At 42.0% G+C, this 11,235-nt stretch overlaps 1 protein-coding gene across 1 annotated transcript in view; it reads right to left on the reverse strand.

Moving 5' to 3' along the window:
- LOC104495885 (putative RNA exonuclease NEF-sp) overlaps positions 1 to 10,136 on the reverse strand; it is a 13,851-nt gene extending 3,715 nt beyond the window's left edge. Inside the window, exons 1-14 of the mRNA XM_010138926.1 lie at positions 10,021 to 10,136; positions 8,907 to 9,033; positions 7,964 to 8,048; positions 6,479 to 6,628; positions 6,240 to 6,328; positions 5,425 to 5,540; positions 4,489 to 4,627; positions 3,862 to 3,956; positions 2,964 to 3,066; positions 2,221 to 2,357; positions 1,792 to 1,900; positions 1,339 to 1,449; positions 1,076 to 1,213; positions 298 to 579 (exon numbers count right to left, since the gene is read on the reverse strand). Coding sequence (XP_010137228.1) covers positions 298 to 579; positions 1,076 to 1,213; positions 1,339 to 1,449; positions 1,792 to 1,900; positions 2,221 to 2,357; positions 2,964 to 3,066; positions 3,862 to 3,956; positions 4,489 to 4,627; positions 5,425 to 5,540; positions 6,240 to 6,328; positions 6,479 to 6,628; positions 7,964 to 8,048; positions 8,907 to 8,972 — 1,620 coding nt within the window. The 5' untranslated portion in view covers positions 8,973 to 9,033; positions 10,021 to 10,136. The remainder of the gene's footprint in view (positions 1 to 297; positions 580 to 1,075; positions 1,214 to 1,338; positions 1,450 to 1,791; positions 1,901 to 2,220; positions 2,358 to 2,963; positions 3,067 to 3,861; positions 3,957 to 4,488; positions 4,628 to 5,424; positions 5,541 to 6,239; positions 6,329 to 6,478; positions 6,629 to 7,963; positions 8,049 to 8,906; positions 9,034 to 10,020) is intronic.
- Positions 10,137 to 11,235: the final 1,099 nt, after the last annotated feature.

Genomic DNA, 11,235 nt, shown 5'->3' on the forward strand with positions numbered 1-11,235 from the left:
CAAACGCAGCACGTCAGCCCAAGCACCTCTGTGTTCTGAGCTTCGATTTTACATTATTTTCTCACTTTACTGAAAGTTGACAAGCTACTTTCCATCCCTTGGAAAAGAATATGACTAATGAAGTCTAACTTAATTAGTCATAAAAAAAAGGAGAGATCATGTTTGTAATGCAGAAACAGTATAAAATTAACAGCCCCATACTTCGTATGTGGCATTTTAACACCCTGCTATTTGGCTCTTCCCTTTAAAGCTGAGGTGAAGAGCAGAATGCTTTCTAACCCCCTTCTGCTGACAGGCAGAAAGGAAAAAAGAGAGCTGTAACCATTTCCTTTCTGCCAGTGGCCCTAAATTGTCCAGGGAGAGGGAGAGGGTAGCAGCACAACCAGCCACTGTGCTGCCCACACCCCGGCAGCAGATGTTAAGGGAGGCGTTAGATGCTGTTCTGTGCTCAGCACAACTTAGGCTTTTGCTATTTGCAGCCTTTACCTTAATGCAGGATCCTGCTACCTCAGCTCCATTTAGGTTTTCCACAGCAAGCTGGGCAGCTTCCAGCACTTCGTACTGGATACAGACATAGGGCTTGAAAGAGAACAGAGAGATACTTCAGGCTAGTGATAACACGCATTAGCCCTCCCTTTTTAAAAGTCAAGTCTCCATCAAGTTGTGTTTTCCTTTAGAAATAGAACATAAAAAGGTTTTTGGGTGATATATGTTAACACTCCATATACCACAGCTGTTAAAAACCACCTTCAAATTAATAACAATTTTTTTTTTTCTTTTGCCATTAAAGCCCCTAGTGTATCTGAGTGGGACAAAAAGCACCTCAGCTTCTCCAATGCCCAAAGTCCTCTAGCTTGAACAGCACAGGTAGGCCACAGGAGCTCTGTTTATCCACATCATTCCATGAAGCAGCTTTTAGCTACACTGAGTTGTAGCTGGTGACTAAACTACCAGAAAAAAACCCCCCTCCAAACAGAGTAACTGTTATTTCTGTGGTTCTAATAGGTATCTTTGGAAGAGGTTGCTTGGGCCTTGCACGCCTGTCAGCAAGCTTGACGCTTTGAGTGCTCCTCACCTGGTATGTTTCAGTTACCACTGTAAGGGATTGGATTGGTCCGCACCTCCCAAATTCTTTTCTCACAGACTTCAGGCAAAAGTTTTCTTCAAAAGGACCTGCGTAAATTGTCAGCATGTCAGTCAGCTTGCTTCTCACCTGCAAGAACACAGATTAGAAAAGGAACTTCACAAAGCACAGGAACTAACTAACTACTTCGTGCCTCCAGATAATGGTGTCTCTGTCCAAGCTCAGCCAAGACGACTGTTCTCAAAACACAGTACCTTTTCAGAGAGTCCAGCAAGAAGGTGAGACTCAAGGTACTCTGGTCCCAGACTGAACTGAATGATGCTGAAGGTGGACAGGGGAACATCTTCTAAAGCTCTCTGAAGAATCTAGAGGGAGAAGAGGCCTCGTAAGGCTCAAAGAGGTACAAGACAGTTGTGCTGCAAAGGATCAGAAACAAAGCTATTGAGCTTAATTCCCAACTCTGATTTTCATTATAGTGCAAGGAAGCCCTCAGGCAGAAATTCTTCTTCAGTGAGTCATGAGAGGATGTAGAGGATCAAAGCTTATTTCCGAAATGTTAAAATGGATTTGGCTAACCTGGTATTAACACTGCTGCTAACAGTACTGTCAGTCAGCTTTTTAAAATAGGACTCATCTACCCACCCCCAGAAGAGGAACTGTGAACTACTTTGATGCTTGCTTAGACCAACCCACTCTAGTCCATTCACCTGTTTGTTTGATGTGCTCAGGTTCCTCAGACACAGCCCAGAAGAGTCGAGTTCCTGTCTGCCCAGAAGGAGGGGTTTTTGGCCAGTCACTTGCAAGCAGTCTAAAAAACTAGCAGAGAGAAGAAAGCTGTGAATCACAGTACTTACCAATATGGTGAATTGAAAGCTTTCAAGAAGTGCTTGTCAGAGAAAAATGATGCAGTTCATTAAAGAAATCTGAAAGAATATCCTTGTCCTCAACAGCAAAAGAAGCCTAGAAAACACTTTGTGAAACCTAAGATGCAACTTCTTCAAGTTTTTCAGTGCTATGCTACAATTATTTGTGTCTCTCTAAAGATCCTGATGCCTTCTGGAATACATAACACACTTCTTTGATTTTACTGAGGATTCAACTGAAGGAAAAACATGCGTATTTGAGGATCTTATTACCATGGCTTGGGTAAATGTGGAGGCTCACTCAACTGCTTCTGGACTCTACATCTTTGTGGCTGTATCGCAGCTTTGTTCTGTGAGACCTCAGCCAGTTTTTCAGTTGTCAGAAGCATCTCCAAGTTTAGTTCTGCTACCTTGGGGAAGGAAGAAGATTAGTAGTTGGCTTTCATCTCCGCTAATTGTAGCTAACCGAAAGCATGTGCTTTCCCTATGAGTCACCCAGGCACACTGCACAGCAGTGAAGAAACACAGGCATTAATTTCTTGCCTTATTATTTTCTGTTGTCATTTCCAAGCATGCAGCACTCACAGCATCAACCAGCAATCATCTCCAAAAAAGTTTTCTCAGAAATCAGTGACACAAGCAAGAGACTCATAAAACCGGCTGAATCACTACCACAACATACAAGGTCTCTCCCTTCTCTCATCTAGAAAATTGACAAGCATTCCTGTAGGCTGGAAGTGTCTCAATCCTGCTTTACCCAGTGCCCCTATTCCAGCGCAGCAGCAATGCTGCTTCATGCCAGTGTTTGAGTACTGAAACCCCAGCAATGCTCAGGTTATTAAGATACCTGGATATATGCTGAAAGTAACAAGCTGTCAAAATTGAGGCCTCTATCACAGCTCTGTTTTCTTTGAAATCAACAAGAGGATGGGCAACAATGTTTTTTTTTCCCCTCATAAGCACAACAATTGGTATGTTTGTGATTAAGGACAGAAATCTTAATTAGCTATAGCTACCTTTGCTGGTCCTTGCTCAATAAAGAATTGAGCCAATTCCAATGCAGCTCTAGCATCTTCTGCAGGATCATGCCCAAGCTTCTGTTCGCACTGAATCTCCTTCCTAGGACATCAAAATTAGGTGTACAGGCAGGTTATCTGTTTTTCCACACTGACCAACATCCTGTCTTTTCTAAACTACATCATTTTGGGGCAAAATAGCTTTTCCCTCTCCAAAAAAGTTTTATCCAGCAGCATTCTTGTGAAATATTCCCCAAAGTTGCTGCAAGAAATGTTATTGCAATGTTGAGCATAACACTGTTTGACAGAAGCAACTCCAATACTTGGTACTCTGATGCATGACTATTTTTAATTTTTCTTCTTCCTTGATCAATGACCTAACTTACAATTTGCACACAGACTTGGAGGCAGCCTCCAACTCAGTGAAGTCTGGTGCTGCAGAGTATTAATATTCACTATGTGAATGCTGAGAGCTGTATCACTAAGACATGCTGTCCAGGGTAGCTGAGGGATATGATTTAAGTCACACTTTCACACATTAGCCTTTCTTTCTTGCTAGCTGCAGCAGATCTCATTTGTGTGATCCAGAGTGTCTTTATTGCTCTCCAGTTCAATACACGGTGCTGCTACAGACCTGCAGACAAGCTAGTCTGGCTAGGGCTCAAACCCAGCTGGGTTGCAGGGTCCCTCCTTGCTCAAAGACAAGCCAATTTATTAAGTGGCCTGATGTTTCAGGCAGCCAGTAAATTCTTCTTTACCAAGTCTATTTGCAGTCTGCTCCTCTCGTCTGAGTTTTCGTGAAAAAAATAATTTTGATGCTGCTAGTGAAAGAGCAAAATCCTATGACCCACCGTGACCGTTTCTAATATTTCCCATGACAATACGTTAATAAACTTACCCTAAAACAGCTTTGGCTAAAAATTTTAGCTTAAATCTTCGACCTTCATTTCTGGCAAAAAGCAATGAAGTATCAATAACACTGGGGTGGATCATCTGGAGGCAAGAAGACATCACCAGTTTAATTTAAGAACAGCAGTGATACAGAATTGGGCAGTAACTCATTATTATCTGTGCCTCTGCCTTTTCATTTCTGTTGCCCATTTCTCACTGAGAGATAACTGCTCCACAACAAGAGAGCAGATGGGAATAACAAAACAAGCCCAGCTCCCCTTTAGAAAGATGAATTATGATTCATGCATTTTATGTTGGTGAAATTAAATAAAGGAAGGGCGTCAGTTCTTCCCATGACAGAACTATCAGAAGCATCTGGCTGAACCACAGAAGTAAAGCTTCTGTTGCAAGATTCTGGTCAGAATTCTCCCTTCCCCTTGGGTTCTGAACAGCCCTGCAAGTTTTATAAATGTAAGAAGAGTCTTTCTCTTCTAAATCTTCGCAGACATAAGGCTATTCATAATAAAAAAGCAATTAACAAGTATTCACTAATAAAAAGAGGAATTGTTTAGAGTTTTCAGGTCTGAAATGAGTGTCACAGGGCAGGGGAAAATGTGCTTAATAGCATACTCACTTCCAAAGCCTGAAGATCGGCATTTAGAGAATGACCCACCAATACTGCATCACGGGGAAGCAGGTTTTTTAGTCTGGTTTGGATGTCTGACAGTCTTGTTTTCACTGGACGAAGCATTTTCTTTGTGATTCCTGAGAATCTTCAAAACAAAAGTTGGATGAAGTAAAGGCACATTAACAACAGCGTCTATTGGAGAGTATTACAACCAGGCATGTAAAATACAAACTCGGTGTAACGAAAGACAGAATGCTGTTCACTGCTTTCTGTTCCAGCAGCAGAGGAGGTCCTGCAGGTATATTAAACTGCTAGGAGCACTACCACACCTGTGTCTAAAGTCTGTCTCTCTCAAATATAACTTACTCTTGAGTGATGCAGTTCTTAGCATCAGACAGCACAGGTAAGGGAACATGGCAAGGCTGCTGGTGGAAGGAGATGCTTCCAAGTAACCTGAGGGGATAAGCACGTTACCTGCTGCATAAAGCCAGGCAGAGTTTTGGAGAAGACAAGGACTTAGTTTTGTCTGCTCTTGTTATCATCCTGAGCCCAGCCACAGAGGTGTGTGAAAGCTGATAAGCTGCTCCGTTCATTTTTTAAGGCTGAGCAAACCATGGAGCAGAGACACAGACTGCAATTCTGTACTCTGACCCTGTAACCTATTGTTTAGCCAGCAGGAACGAGTAACTTGCACTGTACATCCTTAATCTCCAACAGGATTTTTCCTAGGACACTGCAGAATGGTAACGCTTCTGCCTAGCCACATGTAGCAAAGAGTATACCTAGTGTGGTTACTCTGCTCACAGAGCAAGAACTGTATTCCTCATGCTGAGTACAATGCAGCAGCCATCTGTGCAAACCAAAGCCTTCCGAAAGGTCCTGTGTAACAGGTTTAATTTGAAACCTTGCAGCACTTAGACAAGAAACTTCTGTGAAAGTCACCTGGTGCGGTAGTTCACTACTGTACTTTCAGGCTTGACTAGCTCATTCAAGAGACATTGACCCTGTGCATCCACCAGAGAGACACGAGTGACTTCATTTCCTTTTTCAGTCAGGCACTGTCAGGAAGAAGCAGAAGCAGTTGTTGAGTCAGCATGATGCTGCCACTCAAAAACCTTAGCTAACAGCTGCTTTGGCTGCAGCCAGCATCACTACTAAGGAGTTACTCAGAGCTGTACCTCTCATAGCTAGTTGTTTTATACCATAGCATGCTTCATTTTCATTGTTAGATGCCCACCATAAGCACAGCACAAAGAAAAACCATCTCAAAGTGCGTGCTGATTTCACAGGATCAGTCTGTGCTCTGCCCTGCAGCGCTGTCACTGAGAGCACCTTCACCAGAGATGTACAATTTAAAAGCAGAGCCGAGGCTGTGTTATTAGTTACTCAATGCTGATGCCAGACAGGCATCTCTGCAACATCAAAACTGCACTGAGGAGGAATCTTCACACCAGCATGCTATCAGAACTGTGATGGCTATCTTTCCTTTCCCAAACCTTGGGGAGGCTTGGGAGGAGGAATTCCACAGCAGTCTCGGGGGTTACTGCAGCACTGCTGATGGGCCAGATCCAGCTGCTGCTCTGACAGCCAGCGCAGAACTGAGTCCTTCCCATGGCTGCATCAGCACTGGTACCATCAATGAAGGGACTGGCTGCAGGTATTAATATTTCAGCAAATACACGGGGTGCTTGGCTCAGCTTGGGAGTAGCTGGTAGGAGTTTGGTTGCTTGACTTTACACCGACACATTTATTTTTACCATTTCACAATCCAGACCAAAGAGGGGGCTGCTGTCCGTCCTCTGCTGATCACACTCTGTATATACATAACCCTTACACGCAGGGAAGCCTAGAATGAGAAGATACTCATGAATAAGAAGCAGACCTCTCTCTTCTAAAACTCGTCATGTATCTTACTTGACCAAACATATCACTGTCAAAATTAAAAAAAAACAAAACGAAAAACAAACCAACCAACCAAAAGCCCTTAAAACCTGACCTTTTATGGGATAGTAATTTTTTTTCTGCTCTTCTAAAGTTAAAGTATAGCTAGTAAGGCCTCGTTTTTTTTCTCCGTATTTCCAAATGATGGGATCATGTTGCAAGTCTGAGCTCTTGGGAACACACTCACTGCTAGTGGAAGTCCAACCTGTAAAATACAGAAGCATCTGTCAAGCTCAGACAGCACTCCCTACCTGCTGGCAGTTTTCTGCAGTAGTATGTATGCTAAGAGGCTGCACCATTTCAAAGGAAAACACTGGGGATATAGACAGACAGACAGACAATATCTATCTCTAGTTTATTTTTATCTCTCTCTCCCTGTCTTTTACATATATGTCTCCTGTTTACATTTCATTTATTGTGTGTATATATACACACACACACTATACATTATATATACATAATTATAAAGCCCTATTTATGCTATATATAGTGTATGTATATACACCTATAGTGTATACAGTATGTTTTATATCTATATATAAAATACTTGACATTCAGGATACTTGAAGCTTTTACCAGTGCAGCTACTGGCACTGCTGGATGATTCAGAAGCAAGTCACATCACAAGTCTGCATCTCACATTCCTTTCAGAAACAGAGAGAACAAACTTGCCTCACGAAGCGTGACAACACAATCATTTGTTACTTCATGTAAGCTGTGAAAAAAGGTCTTTTTTTTCCCTGCCTTCTCCATGGAATTCTTTCCTGTAAGCATTATCAGGAGAAAATGTACTCTAAGTGTGGCTGACAAAGAAGCAAGTACTGAACCGACACCAGAATCCACAGCTGTGTAAAGTTAAGTTATTCTGTAGGTGATTCTCTGTAGATTGCACTTAAAAGAAAAATATACCTGACATCTCTCTGACAGGTCTGTGACTGTGCAGTAGATTTACAGTCAGGCTGCTAGAGGACTTTGTCAACAACACTGCAAGTAACAGCTGCTCATTCTCCCATTTAGGACTCGAATTCAAGATTCTCTGTTACACTTCTAACAATTTCAGTGAAGTCTGCATGTAGTCTCTTGCAGGTTTTGTACAAGCCTGTTGGATTACAGTCACCTCTATAAAGAGTGTAAAAATAGGAAATCAGTCGTCAGCACTCCCGTTCTTTACCTAAATTTGCCGCTCAGTATAACACAGAAAACTAAGAAAACTAAGAAACTTAGCTCAAATTTAAGTTATATCTCTGTATCTTTATTAGATATAGCTTAGAATAAAATAATCACAAAATGGGTAACAAAATGTCAGAACTTTGGATTAAGCACGTTAAAAACTTTGTCTCTGCTCTTTGCATTTACTTGTGACAATAAGCCCAACTGAGAGTTTCTGAACTAGTTTGGTTAACTAGTCTCATGGTTGAAGCTATTGTATGTTTTCCTTTGTAAACAAGTTTACCATATGAGCACAGGATGCAAAATCATAAATTACTGTTGACAGTGAATCACTGTGGATAAAGCGATGATGCAGAACCAAACAAAGTACCTCGTGCAGTGGTTTGAGGTTTCGGGTTTGCTCCTTCTCCATAGAGGCTCGCTAGGAAGTCAGCGGAAGGTGGTAATGAGAATCTCTGAAAAAAGAGATGTGTTAAGAGACTTACCAACTGAAGCAGAAATATCAAGAAAATGAGATGTTTCTTGATCCCCAAACCTGCCTAATTTAGAGGAGGACGGATAAAGAACCAGTGGAAATGTATGCAGTGTCTTCCCAAGGACGGGAAAAAACCCCAACACAAACCAAACCTGTTTTAATGACAGACCACAGAGCGCTCTTTGTACTAAGGGGCAGATTTGCCTTGCTTGATACGATCGAGGTGTCAAATCTCAACTTTCTTGATAGAAACTAAAGTGAGTTCCAGACTTTCCAGTTGTGATTTGCATTTGCTGCAGTTCAGGGAAAACTCTAGAAGTCTGAATTGAAGAGCTTCTCTCTTTCTTCCTTCAAAAATGTTGCTTGTAACTCAGAAGATTAAAATAATTATATTACAGATCTTTTGGGGAAATGAGAGAAACTTGACATAAAGTGCAAATAGTAAAAACGAGATTTTTCAAGCAGTGGGAGTAGCATTATTCTGCTGAGAGTCTCCTCATGCACTGAGAGCAAATTCTAAAGTACCCGAGATTATTTTTAATCCATTGGCATCCTGAAGATACAGGAAGCAGTCAGAGGACTGAAACATCAATACACGTTTCACCCGGTAAGGCTTCAAAGACAGAAGTCTTGAAAACCTGCTTCTAATATCAAAGCCTTGGCCTTTGTTCTGAGCTGACAACGCTACAGAGAGATCCTCTCATTAGCTTGCTCTGAGAGTCAAAGGTGGCCACTTCCTACTGGAAACGCAGTAATGTCACCGCAGTGACTAAGCGCTGGGAGATGGTTTTGGGCCTGGAAGAAGTGCAGAAGACAGCAGCACAGTGTGAGGACTTACATGCCGGAACGTTCTTCTGAGGTGTTTGAACTGCAAGTAGAATTTGTAGAAATGGATTTGGCTCATTTCATGCAGAACAATAACCACAACCCCAGCCAGGTGGCTTGGGTGATAAATGCGGCACCAGCTGCAGTTAAAAAAAAATAATTAAAGAAAATAATCAAAGCAAAACATTTATCAAGCACTCTTAAAAACAAACTTGGCACCAGCCCAGCTTTTAAGTCAGTGAATGGCAAAGTGCCAAATGCCTTCAGTGAGAAAAGGCTTTATCACTTATCTCAAACAGCCACATATTCCTAGAAGCAACATCATATGGGAGACAGAGAAAGAACAAGAATGCGTTATAGCAAAATTCTGCTGCAGTACTACTGGAAGGCATGTACACTCGTTTACAGGCATCAGAATGTGACTAAACGTGAGTGGCTTCAGCTGCAGTGATGCAGCCTAGTGAACGAATGCGTCACAAAAGGTCTCACAAAATCATTTCCTATTCACTACCTAAGATCTAAAGGGGCATCCTTTTTGCCTTAAGTTTCACTTCAAGATTCATTACCCTTCGCTGTATTTTTGCCATCTGCGGTTGTTACCTTACTCTGCCTTTCCCTCCCAGTGCTGAGAAACTGCCCTGAAAACGGGCAAAACGTTTTCTCCCAAACACTCTAGAACACTCTGGTTCAATTATATCCGACACAAAACGTGTTAATATTTTTTGTGGTGTGTTAGTATTTTGAACATGGTATTTTTTCTCGGTGTGTGAAGCTTCTTCAGTTCCACAGAATTGGTTAGTTCTTCTTAACTGCATGAAACAAAACTACGAAATGGCATTGGTATTTTTTTCTCGGTGTGTGAAGCGTCTTCTGTTCTACAGAATTGGTTAGTTCTTGTTAACTGCATGAAACAAAACTACGAAATGGCAGAAGAGGAATTCCAGCCTCTGGCCAAGTCTAACAAGACGAGTATCTACATGACATCTACATATCTGCGTAACAGAGGCTGTCCTTACAGTAACCGTGCGGCAAGGACTCCAAACCAGCCAGGCCAATATGCCTTCAGGTATGTTTTCACAACACAGGAGGACGCAAGAGGGTTATTCCTGAACACGAATGGGTTGTACCTGGGTGCTGGAGCATTGTGGCACTTTCCCAAAGCTGCGAACTTTAACAGCTCGTACAGCTGGTCACGGCTGATTTCGCAGTCCTCACCAAACAAAGTTGCTGACAAGCGAGATGACTTTTCCTGGAAAAAGGGAAATGCTAGTAAAGAAAGGTTGTCTGTAATCACACATCTTCATGGAAAACGAAGTGAAGTAAAAGGAAACGATTTACTACCTGGATACAATAAACTACATTTAAAATAATTCTTCCACTCATTGTGAGCTAAAGTTTCCTTTCAGATCCCACTTTAATATTAAATTTACTATCAATATTTCACTAACCCATGTTCTCTAAAGATTTATTTAATAAAGCTTAATGTAATGGATTCATGTAGTAACGAGACTTAAGTGATTTGCAAACGCAGTGTTCTGCTCTCTCAACTCCTTCACCCACTCAGTGCTGTAGCTGTGGAGCTCTGGGCATTTATACAAGTGTTATACGTAGCCACTTCATGTGAGGCTTTGCTGAAACCCATTTCGTTCATTTACAGGACAGGATCTGTTTTGGCGAATGGGTTTGCTGACCCCTGCAGGAGCAAAAATGTTTCAGTAACATCCAAGGAAACTTCAGGAATAAAGCGTCGCACAGATGGGGTGTTCAACATGACAGCTCTTTAAGCCCAAATGCACAGATCTGTAAGTGCGTGCAGGATTTTGGAGACCTCCACTGACCATATACGGCCTGTTCCAATGAGCTCCTTTAATCTGTAAAAATTTTAAAGATACTCTTTTTTTAAGTGGTGAAAAGACACCGCAGCATACATAGGAGAAGAAAAAAAAGACCACGGAATGCTACAGAGTATCAAACCCCACAGGATAAACAATGAACAGAAGGTGTGTTTTCCCCACCACGCTCACAAGCCTTGTGCTCATTAATTCTGACAGTCTGGCCACGTGGGACTGCGCTGGTGCGCTTTTGAAGCCATTTGTCATTGGGTAAGAGAGCTAAACAGAGGTGACAACCTTTGAGGTTCACCTGCTTAAGAATCATCTGGCAATAATAACCCTGGGTGGCACAACTGCTAGTCCTTCATCTCTCACGCTAAGTTAGACAAGTAAGTAATGACACCGTTGTTTTCAATACAGCCTAATTAGAGCTTTGCAAAAAGCCACCAACCAAACAGCAGATGTGTCATCGCACCAAGCAAAGGCTACCTGCCAGCCACAGGAACGGCA

The sequence above is a fragment of the Buceros rhinoceros genome, unplaced genomic scaffold, assembly GCF_000710305.1.
Source record: "Buceros rhinoceros silvestris isolate BGI_N320 unplaced genomic scaffold, ASM71030v1 scaffold15546, whole genome shotgun sequence".
NCBI classification, from domain to species: domain Eukaryota; kingdom Metazoa; phylum Chordata; class Aves; order Bucerotiformes; family Bucerotidae; genus Buceros; species Buceros rhinoceros.